The sequence below is a fragment of the Pristiophorus japonicus genome, chromosome 14 (genome assembly GCF_044704955.1).
Source record: "Pristiophorus japonicus isolate sPriJap1 chromosome 14, sPriJap1.hap1, whole genome shotgun sequence".
Taxonomy (NCBI): Eukaryota; Metazoa; Chordata; class Chondrichthyes; family Pristiophoridae; genus Pristiophorus; species Pristiophorus japonicus.
The window spans coordinates 122,401,270-122,418,544 of NC_091990.1; the positions used below are offsets into that span (position 1 = coordinate 122,401,270).

Below are 17,275 nucleotides of genomic sequence, written 5' to 3' on the forward strand. Positions count from 1 at the left end.
AAGTCTTCAAAAAAAGGAGGTGGAGGAGCTTGTGAGTGAACGAGACTGAATTATAAAAGGCAGGTGGGTTAACTGGACTAGTGATATAAAGCACCACGGCCTCCAGGTGCTTGCTGAATTGCCTCCAGGGGTCAGAGAGGAACTTGCCGGAGTTTAGGAAATCTCAAGTTACCTTTTTTTTTTGCCTCTCCCAGAAGTTTTTTTTGCCCGGGGGGGCGGGGGCGGGGAGGAATTGATAAGCATCGCAAAATAATCATGGTCACTCTTCTCTGAATCCGCTCGAACGAACTGCTGCCCTTTCGACAGTTGGGTCCACAAAATACGGTGATTAATGGTGTCACCAATAATAATACTTGCATTTATATAGCACCTTTAATATAGAAAAAATATCCCAAGACATTTACTGGAGATGCAAGAAAACAAATGGACACCAAGCCAAATATGGTAATATTAGGATGGGTGATCAAACGTTTGGTCAAAGAGGTGTGTTTTAAAGAGGGTATGAAAGGAGGAGATGGAGGTGGAGATGTTTAGGGAGTGAATTCCAGAGCATGGGTTCTTGGTCAGCTCTAGGCACAGGTGCCAATGTTGGGCCAAAGGGAACACAAGTGCATCAACAGGCCAGAATCAGAAGAACAAAACGTTTAAGGGAAGGGGCTGCAGGAGGTTACAAAGATAGTGAAGGACAAGGCCATGTGGGATTTAAACACAAGGATGAACATTTTAAATCTGAGTTGTTGGGAGATTGGAAACCAGCAAGTAGGCTGGTGATGACAGGGGTGATGGGTGAATGGAACTTATGGTGGGATAGGATTACCCGGACTTCAAGGGTTAAATTATGAGGAGAGATTAGGGTTGTATTCTTATGGGGTGATCTGATCGAAGTTTTCAAGATATTAAGGGGAACAGATAGGCTAGAGAGAAACTATTTCCACTGGTTGGTGATTCTAGGACTAGGGGGCAGAGCCTAAAAATTAGAGGCAGATGTTTCAGGAGTGAAATGAGGAAACACTTCTACAAACAAAGGATGGTAAAAGTTTGGAACTCTCTTCTGCAAACGGCAATTGATTCTAGATCAATTGTTATTTTTAAATCTGAGATTGATAGCTTTTTGTTAAGCAAAGGTATTAAGGGATATGGTGCTAGACTTTCCCTAAAGCTCAACGCCCGATTACCGCCCAGAAAAACCGCTAACGTTCTGCAACTAACGCTGGCGAAAATTTCCAGAATTAAGGTAAAAAATATCGTTCGGCAAGAAAATGGATCTTGCACCAATATTCTCGGAGGTTAAGGGTGAAGCTAGGTGAAACGGGCAGTTCTTACCGGAATGGACAGCAAGTACTAAAATTTAGTCCGAGGCTACATTTGGGCCGAGGAAGGGGGGAAAACTAAAAAAAAATTTTTTCAGTTAAACAAAAAATAAAAAGTTATAAAACATTCTCAAGACCCTTTTTAATGTAATCGCCATTTTAGAATTTTAAAAATAATTTTTTTAAACCTTTAACTTACCTTTCTTTGCAGGGAACTCACCTACCATCTTGTTCTGGCAGCTTTTCATGGGCAGTTTACTCGTAGGTTTGTATGGGTCCTCCGCTGAGGCAAAAGTTAGATCCTGGCGGTTTTCTCGGCGTTGCACACGGGCGGTTTGCTACCCAGCGGTCTTTTCAAAATGTGGGCGGAACGCTTCAAAAAAATAAAGAGGAAACGTTCGCCGGGCGGTTTTCCATCAAAAAACAGCAGTACCGCCAAAAAAACTGCCGAAAACGAAGGCGTAAGTCTAGCCCATGGAGTTAGGTCGCAGATCAGCCATGATCTCATTAAATGGCGGAACAGGCTCTAGGGGCTGAAATGCCTACTGCTATTCCTATGTTCCTATGAATTTTAGATTGGCTGAAGTTTACGGAGGATGGAGGATGGGAGGCCAACCAGGAGCGCAGTGTAATAGTCGAGCCTGGAGGGACCAAAAGCACAGATGAGGGTTTCAGCATCAGATAGTCTGATACAGGAGTGGAGGCAGATGCTGTTATGGAAATGAAAATAAGCAGTCTTTGGGATGAAGAAAATATAGAATCAGAATGATACATTTTAGGAGGCCACTTGGCCCCTGGGGTTAGAAACTCAGCTCAGAGTCAAACAGAATGTTGAAGTTGCAAACAGTCTGGTTCAGCCAGGGACAGTTGGGGGGAGGGGATTATCTGAACAATGTTGGAGTACCTTGCTTCAAATTAGTTTAATGATTTAAAAAATGCATCCTAATATTTGATTCGGCTTTGTTTATATATTTGATTCATTTCACCTGGGTAAACTTCAGTTATCACTGAGCTCTCTTTCTCCACCTTAACTAATATCTTTTTCCCAGTTTCTTTGTGTTTCACATTTTCTGTTCCAATATCTGAAAGTAATCCACAGCAAGATCTGTGCTGATACTTCATTCTTAAATCAACTGCTTTGCACGTTACAGATAAATTTCTTGCAATCTTAGTAAGATTGTATCTGCTTGGGAATGTGGACCTCAAGGAGGGACATGTACCAGGAAACTGACTTGTTTCAGTCACATGCCAGATGCATATGCAAATATCACAAGCTATTCCCCCAAGTCACTGAGTGACCATAAGTTGCCTTTGAACAAATCAACAGCAGAAAGGGAAAATGTGTTCACAACTGAACCCAAAAGAAAATGATTGGTAGCAAAATCGTGAACTAAATGATAGTATGTTTACATACAGCACACCCAACATTTATAGTCAGGCTATGTTCTTGTCTTTGACTAGCTCTGTATTCTGTATGACAGCATAACTAGTAAGTTAGGAATCAGTAACTAGTGGGGTGCCACAGGGATCGGTGCTGGGACCCCAACGATTTACAATCTATATTAACGACTTGGAAGAAAGGACCGAGTGTAACGTAACCAAGTTTGCTGACGATACAAAGATGGGAGGAAAAGCAATTTGTGAGGAGGACACACAAAATAGACAGGCTAATTAAGTGGGCAAAAATTTGGCAGATGGTGTATAATGTTGGAAAGTGTGAGGTCATGCACTTTGGCAGAAAAAAAAATCAAAGAGCAAGTTATTATTTAAATGGAGAAAAATTGCAAAGTGCTGCAGTACAGCGGGACCTGGGGGTGCTTATGCATGAAACACAAAAGGTTAGTATGCAGGTACAGCAAGTGATCAGGAAGGCCAATGGAATATTGGCCTTTATTGCAAAGGGGATGGAGTAGAAAAGCAGGGAAGTCTTGCTACAGTTAAACAGAGTATTGGTGAGGGCACACCTGGAATACTGCTTACAGTTTTGGTTTCCATATTTACAAAAGGATATACTAGCTTTGGAGGCAGTTTAGAGAAGGTTCACTAGGTTGATTCCAGAGATGAGGGGGTTGACTTATGAGGAAAGATTGAGTAGGTTGGGTCTCTACTCATTGGAATTCAGATGAATGAGGTGTGATCTTATCGAAACGTATAAGATTATGAGGGGGCTTGACAAGGTGGATGCAGAGAGGATGTTTCCACTGATAGGGGACACGAGAACTAGGGGACATAATCTCAGAATAAGGGGCTGCCCATTTAAAACTGAGATGAGGAGAAATTTTTTCTCAGAGGGTTGTGGATCTATGGAATTTGCTGCCTCAGAGAGCTGTGGAAGCTGGGACATTGAATAGATTTAAGACAGAGATAGACAGTTTCATAACGGATAAGGCAATAAGGGATTATGGAGAGCAGTGAGGGAAGTGGACCCGAGTCCATGATCGGATCAGCCATGATCGTATTGAATTGCGGAGCAGGCTCGAGGGGCCACATGGCCTACTTCTGTTCCTATTTCTTATGTTCTTATAATATTGTTCTTGCCCAGTCGAAGGCGTGTTTTTCCACTCCATTAGTCTTGCACACACCCACACACAGCAAAACATAATGTAATAAACTAGATCTAAATTTGTTCTGTCAGTAAAAGTGTCCTTCTAACTTTGATTATAACTACATTCACAATGCCTCTAGACAGAATATTAGAAAACCCCAATTCAATTTCACATAATTAATGTTGAGAATTTGGGGCCAGTATTTAAGATATCAGCAAAACAAAAATGTTAAGTTGTGTAGCATAATAAAGATAATAAATTGTGCAGCACAAGAGTGTACAGATACTGAAACATGGACTTTTATTTCTATAGCCTGCAATCAAACAAGTCTGAATGGCTACTTAAATAAGTAGGTTTAGATGTTATTGCCAATAAAAGATCACCAAGTGACAACCGATTTTTAATATTCGTTCATAGGCTATGGGCGTCGCTGGCAAGGACAGCATTTATTGCCCTCGAGAAGGTGGTGGTGAACCGCCTTCTTGAACCACTGCAGTCCGTGCGGTGAAGGTATTCCCACAGTGCTGTTAGGGAGAGAGTTCCACGATTTTGACCCAGCGACGATGTAGGAACGGCCGATATATTTTCAAGTCAGGATGGTGTGCAACTTGGAGGTGATGGTGTTCGCATGCGCCTGCTGCCCTTGTCCTTCTCGGTGGTAGAGGTTGCGGGTTTGAGAGGTGCTGCCGAAGATGCCTTGGTGAGTTGCTGCAGTGCATCTTGCAGATGGTACACACTGCAGCCATAGTACGTCAGTGAGGGAGGGAGTGAATGTAAGGTGGCGGATGGGGTGCCAATCAAGCGGGCTTGCTTTGTCCTGGATGGTGTTGAGCTTCTTGAATGTTGTTGGAGCTGCACTCATCCAGGGAAGTGGAGAGTAATTCTATCACACTCCTGACTTGTGCCTTGTAGATGGTGGAAAGGCTTTGGGGAGTCAGATGAGACACTTGTCACAGAATACCCAGCCTCTGACCTGCTCTTGTTGCCACAGTATTTATGTGGCTGCTCCAGTTAAGGTTCTGGTCAATGATGACCCCCAGGATGTTGATGGTGGGGGATTCGTCGATGGTAATGCTGTTGAATGTCATGGGGAGGTGGTTAGACTCTCGCTTGTTGGAGATGGTCATTGCCTGGCACTTGTGTGGCGCGAATATTACTTGCCACTCATCAGTCCAAGCCTAAATGTCATCCAGATCTTGCTGCATGCGGGCATGGATTGCTTCATTATCTGAGGAGTTGCGATTGCGCAGTGTTCAGTGCCAGTCATTAGCAAACACCCCCACTTCTGATCTTATGAGGTGGGTGGGGTGGTTTGACCCATCCACCTCCACGGAGGTGTGTGGGGGACCTGACCCATCCACCTCCATGGCACGAACCTGGTATTGCAGTACTTCCAGGAACGGTGCAGTGGCTCTCGGCCTTTTGGCTAAGAGCATTGGCGCAGAGTGATCCTTGAATGGGCCCAAGGTGACCTCTGGCGTTTGTTATTTGACAAAGAATTGGAACGATTGGCTACGAATTTCAAAAAAAAAAGGGAAGGTCATTGATGAAGCAGCTGAAGATGGTTGAGCTAGAACACTGCCCTGGGGAACTCATGCAGCAATGTCCAGGGGCTATGATGATTGACCTCCAACCACCACAACCATCTTAGTTTGTGCAAGGTATGACTCCAGCCAGTGGAGAGCTTTCCGCCTGATTCACATTGACTTTAGTTTTACTACTGCTCCTTGATATTACACTCGCCAAAAGTGATGTCAAGTGCAATCACTTTCACCTGTCACAACTTGCAATGTAAAAACAAAACTGCATTATGAATACAGAAATCTAATAGGAGTTATGCAAACAAATTAGATTGAAAAGACTGGAAATTTGAGATTGCTCTAAAATCACAATGAAATCAGCGCATGATGTTTTGGGGTTTTACTCGCATTTTTGTTGTGCTTTGTGCCAAAGATCATGCACCCCTACCAACTGGAGTGTACCTTTATATACTTAATATCTGGTAATGTAACAAGCCCAAGAATCAAACAAACACTTGTTACTGTATTTTGTTTGCTGGACCATGACTTCGCTATAAAGTACAGAAGAGGTAAATTAATAACCTAGGCAGTAGCAAAGACAATACTGCAGATTACAGTATTTTTATAACATTCAATTAAAGCTTTCTTCTCAAATACGAGAAGTACACAAGCACTACATTTCCCCAATACAAAAACAAAATACTGCAGATGCTGGAATCTGAAATAAAAACAGAAAATGCTGGAAATCTCAGCTGGTCAGGCAGCATCTGTGGAGAGAAAAACAGAGTTGATGTATCGGGTCAACAACCCTTCGTCAGAACTGGCGAATGTTCGAAAAAAACACATTCTTAAGAAGCACTGAAAGGCTGGGGGCGGGGGGAGAGTCAGAAAGAACAAAAGGGAAGGTCTGTGATAGGGTGGAAGGCAGAAGAGATTAGAGACACAAAAGGGATGTTGGGCCGAATTGAAATGGTAATGGCCAGAGTTAGAAAAAGGTCAGCCTAGATAGGATGTGAATGGCGGAATAATGACCAGCTGCCATTGGAGACAAAGAGAAAAAAAAAACGTAATGGGGGGGGCAAAGATGCCAGGATTTCCACAATTTCCTTCAGATGCAAGAAAATGTCCATTTACCTGCATTTCAAAGCCATTTAACCAAATTTGATTGAGTTGAGGTCAAAGCCATCAAATATAGCACGCAGTAGTAATGGTGATATGATCTCCAAGACCAGTTACCTAGTGGTTTTTATTTGCTATGCAATCAAAACATATTTGCATATGAACGATATTTTTCCACACCAGGCCTTAATGTGTATGCGCTACAGACAGGGAAACCAAAATTAAAACAAATCATCTCTCAAATATAATTTATGATTTTAATTGTGACCACTCCTTTTTGTCCAGTGTTCATGTGTGTTTAGATGACCAAGTGATGAAGCCAGGAAACAAAGCAGTTCTAATCTTGCAAAAAATATATTTCCCCACCTTAATCTTCTTTGCTGCAAAACACAACTTAATTGTGCAATTCTATTTTTTTTAAATCTTACTGAAAATTAGTATACAATTAAGTGTTCTATTTTTCTTTGTTTTAACAGTCAGATGCACACTCCTGTGTTTTCTCATGATAGCCAAGATCTATAATGCACCCAGGCCTAACTGAGCAAGTTATTAATTATTGCTATAACATACAAGGTATCACTCAGAGAAGGCACTGTTAGAAATAAACCATCTAGACAAACGCACACACGAGATAAGTTATAATAGGTACCAACATTGCTCATTATTTTCCACTCCACTAAAGCGCTATGTTATGAAGCATGTCTCCAGAGCAGCAATTAAAACAGTACCTGCTGGAGGTTCCTCTCTCAGATAAGGCGGCACATCCTCGTACGTACTGTCAGTCACATCTGTCAGATCTTCCATGCTTTCAGTTACTTGAGCTTGTCTATCTGGTCCCTGTTTAAAATAAAAGCCAAAACAACAAGCTGGATTTCATTTTTAATATACAGACAAGTGTCCGCTTGAACAAAAACCACAAAAACATTCTTTCTAATGTTCCACAATCAAATTATTTTTTTCGTGAAATGCCAAAAGATATCCAAGTATTTTAAGTTTGAATCATCTCTTTGTGGAAATCTTCAATGAATATTAAAGATTTGGGCCTCAGACTGGGTGGGGACAAACTTGAGAGAACTGCGTTATCCCATTATAGGGAAAAAAAAACTGCTCAACATAAATACCCAACAGAAAAAGTTTACAAGAATTCTTACTCTAATGAAGAGCAGCATGTAGTTTTGTGTGTTTTTAGTTGGCAGCCTCACGTATCTTATAGGATTGTAACAGCTTGCACTGCAAGCTATTACTGTATACTGCAAAGACACACTGCTTTATATGCAACATAGCACAGCATTTTATCCTGAAGGTTGCTGTTCAGGTCAGAGTTCTTAAACTCTGACTGTGCAAGCATCTGCTCCAACCAAAACAACAGTTTGCAATGCCTCTTACTGGAGAGATTGCCAACCATACCATTTTGCTCTACCCATTCGGAGCCATTTTATTTCCTCACAGCAGTTAGGCTGAGATCAGGAGCTCATCACAAGGCGAAAAATCACAGGAACAAAGCCACATCACACGAGTTCTTGATACCAAGCAGTGGTAGTACCAACCTGTAATGGCAAAATCTCAAACTAAGACTTTTATTGTATACATATTGGTTTCTACAGGAAAGCAACTCGTCAGCAATTGCAGATTTTAAATGCACATTTTGTGAGTGCCAAGGATGTATCAAGTATAAGGTCCGACACCCAACACTTTGCACATTCCTATTTAAGCAGAGGTTGTGTCCCTGTGGTATTAAATGCTCTACAAGTAAGCATGCAGTCATGAATTTTGTTTTATTCCAATTTTTGGCCATTAAATATTAGCACGAAACCTCTGGCCTGTTGCAAGACAGTACAAACACTGGAAGACTCAACATTGACAATACAGCTTTGGAACATTACCTACTTGGTCAAGCAGGCCATAAATGATTTTTAGGATGTTCAAACTGAAAAGCAGGCTGCTTTACATAAGAACATAAGAGCAGGAGTAGGCCATACGGCCCCTCGAGCCTGCTCTGCCATTCAATATGATCATGGCTGATCCAATCATGGACTCAGCTCCACTTCCCTGCCCGCTCCCCGTAACCCCTTATCGTTTAAGAAACTGTCTATTTCGGTCTTAAATTTACTCAATGTCCCAGCTTCCACAGCTCTCTGAGGCAGCGAATTCCACAGATTTACAACCCTCAGAAGAAATTTCTCTTCATCTCAGTTTTAAATGGGCGGCCCCTTATTCTAAGATCATACCCTCTAGCTCTAGTTTCCCCCATCAGTAGAAACATCCTCTCTGCAATCACCTTGTCAAGTCCCCTCATAATCTTATATACCTCTCATTCTTCTGAATTCCAATGAGTAGAGACCCAACCTACTCAACCTTTCCTCATAATTCAACCCCCTCATCTCCGTAATCCACCTAGTGAACCTTCTCTGAACTGCCTCCAAAGCAAGTTTATCCTTTCTTAAATATGGAAACCAAAACTGCACGCAGTATTCCAGGTGTGGCCTCACCAATACCTTATAGAGCTGCAGCAAGACTTCTCAGCTTTTATACTCCATTCCCTTTGCAATAAAGGCCAATATTCCATTGGCCTTCCTGATCACTTGCTGTACCTGCATACTATCCTTTTGCGGTTCATGCACAAGTACCCCCAGGTCCCGCTGTACTGCAGCACTTTGCAATCTTTCTCCATTTAAATAATAACTTGCTCTTTGATTTTTTTTTTGCCAAACACTTTCCAACATTATACTCCATCTGCCAAATTTGTGCCCACTTAGCTTCGCTATGTCCTTTTGCAGATTTTGTGTGTCCTCTCACACATTGCTTTTCCTCCCATCTTTGTATAGTCAGCAAATGTAGCTACGTTACACTCAGTTACTTCTTCCAAGTCATTAACATAGATTGTAAAAATTTGAGGTCCCAGCACTGATCCCTGCAGCACCCCACTAGTTACTGATTGCCAACCCAGAGAATGAACCATTTATCCCGACTCTCTGTTTTCTGTTAGTTAGCCAATCCTCTATCCATGCTAATATATTACCTCCAACCCCGTGAACTTTTATCTTGTGCAGTAACCTTTTATGTGGCACCTTGTCAAATGCCTTCTGGAAGTCCAAATATACCACATCCACTGGTTCCCCTTTATCCACCCTGTCCATTACATCCTCAAAGAAATCCAGCAAATTTGTCAAACATGACTTCCCCTTCATAAATCCATGCTGACTCTGCCTGACGTAATTTTGCTTTTCTAAATGTCCTGCTACTGCTTCTTTAATAATGGACTCCCAACATCTTCCCAACCACAGATGTTAGGCTAACTGGTCTATAGTTTCCTGCTTTTTGTCTGCCTCCTTTTTTAAATGGAAGGGTTACATTTGCAGTTTTCCAATCTGCTGGGACCTCCCCAGAATCCAGGGAATTTTGGTAAATTGCAACTAATGCATCCACAATCCTTGCAGCTACTTCTCTTAAGACCCTAGGATGCAAGACAGCAGGTCGTGGGGATTTATCTGCCTTTAGTCCCATTATCTTACTGAGTACCGCCTCTTTAGTGATTGTGTTAAGTCCCCCCCACCCCATAGCCCCTTGACGATCCACTGTTGGGATATTGTTAGTATCCTCTACTGTAAAGACTGATTAAACAAATATTTTGTGAGTTTCTGCCATCTCCATGTTCCCCATTACTAATTCCCCGGTCTCATCCTCGTAGGGACCAACATTTACTTTAGCCACTCTCTTCCTTTTTAGATACCTATAGAAACTCTTGCTATCTGTTTTTATATTTTGTGCTAGTTTATTTTCATAGTCTATCTTCCCTTTCTTAATTATTTTTTGATTGAGCACCAGCATTATTGAGGATAATCAGCAAAAAAGCAAACTAACTAAACGCTGTTGAGTTCTGTTGTACTATTGGTACTTGTAGCCTGCATAATAATTTCAATGCTTTGTTGCTAAAAAAAAAATCATACAGCACAGAAGGCAGCTATTCGTCCCATCGTACTTGCGCCGGCTCTTTGAAAGAGCTATCCAATCAGTCCCACTCCCCTGCTCTCTCCCAATAGCCTTACAAATTTCCCCCTTAAAAGTATTTCTCCAATTTACTTTTGTAAGTTACATTGAATCTGCTTCCACCGCCTTTTCAGGCTTTGCATTCCAGATCCTAAGAACGCGCTGCGTAAAAAAAAAATTAATTTCTCCTTTGGTTCTTTTATCAATTGTCCTAAATCTATATCCTCTGGTTACGACCCTTCAGCCAGTGAAAACAGTTTCTCCTGATTTACTCTACCAAAACCCTTCATAATTTTGAACACCTCTATTAAATCTCCACTTTATTTTCTCTGCTCTAAATAACCAAAGTCCCTCATCACTGGTCCTATTCTAGTAAATCTCCTCTGCACCCTCTCCAAGTCTTGAAATCCTTCTTAAAGTGTTGTGCTTAGAATTGGACATGATACTCCAGCTGATGCCTTCCCAGTGATTTGTAAAGGTTTAGCATAACTTCCTTGCTTTTGTACTCTGCCTCTATTTATAAAGCCAGGATCTCGTATGATAAGGTTGTAAAACAATTTGTCCTACCACCTTCAAAGATTTGTGTATGTGAAGCCCCAGGTCTCTCGGTTCCTGGACTCCCTCTAAAATTGTAATTTATATTGCCTCCTCTAGTTCTTCCATCCAAAATGCATCGCATCACACTTCTCTGCGTTAAACTTCATCTGCCATGTTTCTGCCCATTTCACCAGACTGTCTGAAGCCTCATCCAAAAATTGGCACCTCCACCAGTGCAGTACTCCCTCACTACTATACTTTGGCATCAGCCTAGACTAGTACTCAATTTTCTAGAGTGGGACTTGCACCCACGACCTTCTGACTCGTAAGCGAGATGAGCCACTGTGCCATACAGTGCTCAAAATACTGGCAACTACCCTGCATGGCATCATGAGATTACCATTGTAGATTTAATAATCACTTGGAGGCCTGCCCAAATTGACCAATACAACTGGATCCAATTGTAATGCTTTCCCCTTGGTGCTCAGCCCAAGGGGTGTATCAGGTATGGAATACAGAAACAATTGTGTCAGACATAAATGACTGACTGATTTCAATATAAATACAAACATGGAAATAATTTGAAAACATCTGACCACAATACAGTGTACAATCAATTCAGTCTACATCCTACATGTAAACTTTCCCCAGAAATCACAGGAGCTCAATCCACAAAAAGGCAGGGGTAAGGTATGGTGCCATCCATCAGACTAAACATGGATCATACAGAAACAGTAGCTATCCTGGGCCTGGGAAGAGCAAGACCATATTCATTCCCACTGAACAGCCAGCCAGCCTAAACCCCATGAATGGGAAAAAAGGTGTCTCTTTTCTCATTTGCAGGCAATTCCAATGCTCGAATGCAAATGTAAACTTTGGCATAACTGAGGACTCAAATTCTTGCCCATATGATCAGCTTAAAGCTATTCCATCATACGGGTTTTTTTTGGAATGCCATCCACGTGTTGCACCCTTCTTGTTGATTTAAGTTTGAATTTTATCATCTGATTCTGCATGATATTTTTAAACCATTTATAAAAGTCAACTAAATGAATGGAGTTGTAAAATACATAACGTACATGCTTTACTTGTAAATAGGAGTACCTTTCCATGTCCGTTTCATGCCAAGCATCAGATTATCTTTTGTAGCTGCACTTGTAACCAACTATTCCATTATAGTTCTCAACAGCCAAAGGGTGGTTAATCTCATTACTGCTGGTTAGCAACATACCAACTCAGTACTCATTAATTAAGTCTACTCAGTCATGCTCAACAGTTAGGCGTTAGGCTTCTTATTTGCATATTGAAGGTGCCCAGCGCTTGTTTTTGGCAGCTGCCGGGGACGCCTCTACAGCGCCCAAACCGTGTCTCGGACGATGCTAGGGCCGCCCAAATTGGATTTCTTAACATCCGTTTTCTGCCGGAAAACAGGTACAGTAGGGTCTAATTTTATCCCAAGGAAGTCACTGTAGAACTCGCCACGATTACATTATAACCTGCCTTAATGAAGTAAAATAGATTGGAACACAGTCACTATTCAAAAATTTAACAAGTTTTTTTAAACTATTAAGAGTTTTTCTTTATTAATTTTTAAACAGTACAGTATATGCTGCTGAAAGCAGTGATTTATAAATCAAGGTTGAGGTTAAATAATTACAGAATATTTCATAAAAATTTATAGCAATTTAATGAAATGAGGAACAAAGCTTCAGATAACTAAGTGACACAGCCAAGCATTGCCATCACTAGTTGAGCATGATGTCTGTGGGTGCAGGTCCATCTTGTTTTTCCATAGCACAGTGCCACATGAATATACCATTGATATGGGGCATCTTTTCCTGTGGACCAGCTGCTGCTGGGTGGTAAGCATCACTTTTTGCATCATCCTGGGCAGCAACCACAATATCTTGATTCCAAAGCAGCTGGTGCCCACGGCCACTTTCATGCGCAAGCCCGTCATTGACGTTTGAATCGCTGGGCTGAGTGGCTGTATTGTTCAACGTGGTCATCCAGCACCATCTCTGCTGTGGGGAGATCTCACAGCTTGGAATTCACCGCCGGTGATGTCAGCTTAGATATTGGACCAAATCTTGTCAGTCACATGACAAGACTGACCTTCGGAGTGCTGTCCCATATCCACGCCATCTAGTAGTCGGTGTCCCTTGCATCAATGGCCTCAAGTTTTGCCCAAAAGATTCTGCCTTTGAATCGGATGTATATTTGAAAAGTAAACACTTGCATGGCACTGGGGAAAGAATGGGGGAATTGGACTAATTGGAGAGTTCTTCCTAAAAGTCAGCACAGGCATGATGGGCTGAGTGACCTTCTTCTGTACTGTATAATTCTATGGCTTCATCTTCCACTGTTATGGAGAGAGTGCAGCCACAGTTGGCACTAAATCTTCTCTTAGTCTGATCAATAGATTGCATCAGCCCTTTCATTTTTACCGGGGAGGTTGGGGAGCAAGAGGGGGAAAATGCAAAGAGAAAATACACTTGATGATCCTACTGCGAAGGGACCAAGAAGTAACCTGCATAAATGTCCATGATGAGCATGGACTGGGAATGGAGTTGCTGCTACTGCAAGCAACAGTTCACATATGGTACAAACCATTTTGTGAACAATTTTACATTCATTTGAGTGTTAGACTGGGCTTTAGTAAATGGAAATGGAGTTGAGGTTACCATTGAAAACTCAGCGCATAAAGATTTCCTGACCACCATTGACAGGGTGTGTACACCACTGGTGATTATTCTGGGACTGCGAGATGCTCCTCGTCATACTTGTACCTGGCACAGCCAACCCTGTGCTCGCAGCAAACATCTCATCAAGCAGGATTCTTATTGCAATGCAGCAATAGGAGAAATGTTCTTCACTATTCTTGAATTAAAATCTGAAAGCAGTCAGATGGCACTTCTCTCTGCAGTTGGAAAGTTATACTGGAACACCTTTTTCATTTATCCAGCCATCCTGAGATGGCTTTCAATTCTGAATTTCCATTCAATGCTTCACAGAGTTTCAAGCTTTCTCCTGCAGGACGGAACATGGGTGTGACCCTTTCCTACAGTGTCAACTATCAGAGGTGTCTCTCATCCAGCTTTGCATTCTAAGCAGCCATCCATTTCCCATCACAAATGCATTCTTTGCAGAAACATCGCTGTTCCAGTGGCCTCACCAACACCATACTCAGTTGCGATCTTCTGTGTTTCGGCTTTCTTAAAGCTCTTAAGATCGAAACACTACGTTACTCTTTCTCGTGTGACCTGTGAGGGGAATGGACGATGGCGTAGAGGATGCAAGAGTGACATCCATTTGTTCGGGGGCAAGCTCCAGAATGACTGGATTGTGCACATGACATATATAGGCAAGGGGACACCAGGGAGTGTGCGGGCGAGAGCAAAGACCTTCCATAAAGCCAGAGTTTCAGTTCGATATGTTTAAAGTAGTGTTCCTGGAGGGAAGCACAGAGTGACAAAGTTCAGTATGTAGTTTTTTTAAAAACCTAATGGAGTTTTTCAGTACAGCAATGCAACACAGCAAATTTTATGTCATTATAGTATTAGAGAACACTAGAATCACGAGCAAACACCTTATTAATGGCGAGGCAACATTTAAAGTGAAGCACTTCCACTGAAACAAACAAGCTGCCTACAAATATAAATAGTCTAAAGCAGTACCTTTCATCCTGGGGTCCATAAGGGAATCAGTAACAACGTGCATTTATATAACACCCTTAACATAGTAAAACATCCCAAGGCACATTAAGGGAGCGCAATTAAACCAAAATATTGACACCAAGCCAGAGGAGACGACATTTGGACAGGTGCCTAAAAACTTGGTCAAAGAGGTACATTTTAAGGAATGTCTTAAAGGAGGAGAGAGACGGAGAGGATGTGAGGTTGAGGGAGGGAATAGCAGAGGCCTAGGCAGCTGAAGATACGGCTGCCAAGGTTGGGGCTTAGAAAATCAGGGATGCACAAGAGGCCAGAACTGGAGGAACGCAGTAGGGCTGGAGGAGGTTACAAAGATGGGGAGTGGCGAGGCCATGAAGGGATTTGAATACAAGGATAAGAATTTTAAATTTGAGGCACTGGTAGACCAGGATCAAATGTGGGTCAGTGAGCACAGGGTGATGGGTGAACAGGACCTGGTGCGAGTTAGGATACGGGCAGCTGCATATTGTGAGAGATGCTCAAGGTCATCAGATTTCTGTCTGCCGGAAATGCCACGTGTGCAACCACAATATCTTTATTGGCCTCCTAGCCCATAATTTCTGCTGCTTTAAGTACACTAATGAAATATTTTCTGCAACAATAACACTGTTATCCTTTGGGTAGCTGGCAATGCCTTTTGTAAGTTAGGACACAGTGTTTTTAAGGGTGGGCCAATAAATGTTCTAATAAAGGAAATGTACATAAGCCATTGTTCTAAAAAAGTATAGATGAATTTGATGATGGTTTAGTACGGAGGATTAAATTAACCCTCCTTAAAACCACAAGGATATCACGGGTGAAGCACATTGCACTGAATTTCAAAAGTATGTGAAGCGCTTTGAGACACGGTGATAAATAAATGCAAATCTTTTGAAACAATCTCCTATTCCATTTCAGGAATACCAGCACATTTCGCAATAATAAAAAAAACGATGATGAATTCTGCTCACAGCACACCCCACTAAAGATACTTAGTGTCTTTTATATTTCAATATTTGGCTCTAGCTCTGTAGTCAGTTTTACTTCTTACGGAACCAAATGCTTTTTTATATTTCCAACAGATTTTTTCACACATAGTTAGTAACATTTAAAAATGTATCTTGACTTAAAGTAGGACTGGAAGCAAGCCAGACCTTTTAAATAGCTTCAGCTCAGTTCATTAATTTGATGCAGCTCCCAAACTACGAGGAACATAATCTTTGCCTGAAATATTGGAAAGGCCATGTTAACGTGACAAATTCTCTCTCCAAAGATAGTGTGGCAGAGAGTGAACATTCCTTTGGCCACGTTAACAGGGGGGGATGGGGGATAAGAACGGATGGACGGACGGACTTTGGCCATGTTAAAGGGGGGGGGGGGGGGATGGGGGAGAAGAGACTCTGGCCACGTTAAGGAGGGGGGGGGGGGAGACTTTGGCCACGTTAAGGAGGGGGGGGGGAGACTTTGGCCACGTTGGGGGGGGGGGAAGAGACTTTGGCCACGTTAAGGGGGAGGGGGGGACTTTGGCCACGTTAAGGGGGAGGGGGGGAAGACTTTGGCCACGTTAAGGGGAGAGGGGGGACTCTGGCCACGTTAAAAGGGGGATGGACTTTGGCCACATTAAGGGGGGGGGGGGGACTTGGACCACATTAAGGCGTTAAGGGGGGGGATTGTGGCCACTTTAAGGGGGGGCGACTTTGGCCACATTAGAGAGGGGGGGCGACTTTGGGCATGGCTTGGGGGGCAGTCTTTGGCCATGTTTGTGGGGGGGGAGGTCTTAGACCATGTTTGGGGCGGGGGGTTCTTTGGCCATGTTGGGGGGGGGGGAGGAGACCAGCTATATTAAAGGGGGGGGGCCTTTGGCCATGTTGGGGGATGGGAGGAGACCGGCTATATTAAGGGGGGGGGGGGCTTTGGCTATGTGAACGGGCGGGAAAAGAATAACGCTGCAATTTTCCTGCCAAGCAGAGAGAAACTTCTAGCACGGGGAGCGGGGGTGGGGGCACTGAGGAAGCCCGCAAGGAGCGCTGGTGGGCACCGGCTCCGGCATCTCCACATAGGTATCATCGGGTTTGGCCGGGAAGCGGGTCGGGGATCTGGGGCCTACTCGGACTGACACCGACACAGTCGCGCCGTCGCCCCCCGCCCGGGCGGAGTCTGAGGGCCTCGACACACCCGCCGTGTGAGGGAGGGAGACGGACCTGGAGGGGAGGGGTTCGGGTGAAGCCCTCCGCCCGCCCGCCACACCGCGGATATTATCACCATCCCCGCTCCCCCCTCTCACCTTCATGGCTGTCGAGGTGAGTGAGGTGAGGCCGCCTCCGCCCCCTCCCCCGGTCACTCGCTCAGCGCCGGCGGACAACCCGCGGCATCGACAATCTGCCCGTGACAGCGGCGCCCGCAGCGAGTGAGGCGGGAGCGCGGGTACCGGCACGTAGGCGCGCGCGCGCGCGCGCTCACAATCCTCCCACATCCACACTGGCATGTGCACGGGCGCTCTCCCCGCCACACACACACACACTCCCCTCTTCCCACCCCCCCCCCCCACACACACTCCCCTCTCC

At 43.5% G+C, this 17,275-nt stretch overlaps 1 protein-coding gene across 1 annotated transcript in view; it reads right to left on the reverse strand.

The window, feature by feature from the left end:
- Nucleotides 1-17,211, reverse strand: part of LOC139280078 (transmembrane protein 263-like) — a 275,014-nt gene extending 257,803 nt beyond the window's left edge. The window contains exons 1-2 of the mRNA XM_070899568.1: nt 16,996-17,211; nt 7,224-7,332 (exon numbers count right to left, since the gene is read on the reverse strand). Of these exons, the coding sequence (XP_070755669.1) occupies nt 7,224-7,332; nt 16,996-17,196 (310 nt within the window). The 5' untranslated portion in view covers nt 17,197-17,211. The remainder of the gene's footprint in view (nt 1-7,223; nt 7,333-16,995) is intronic.
- Nucleotides 17,212-17,275: the final 64 nt, after the last annotated feature.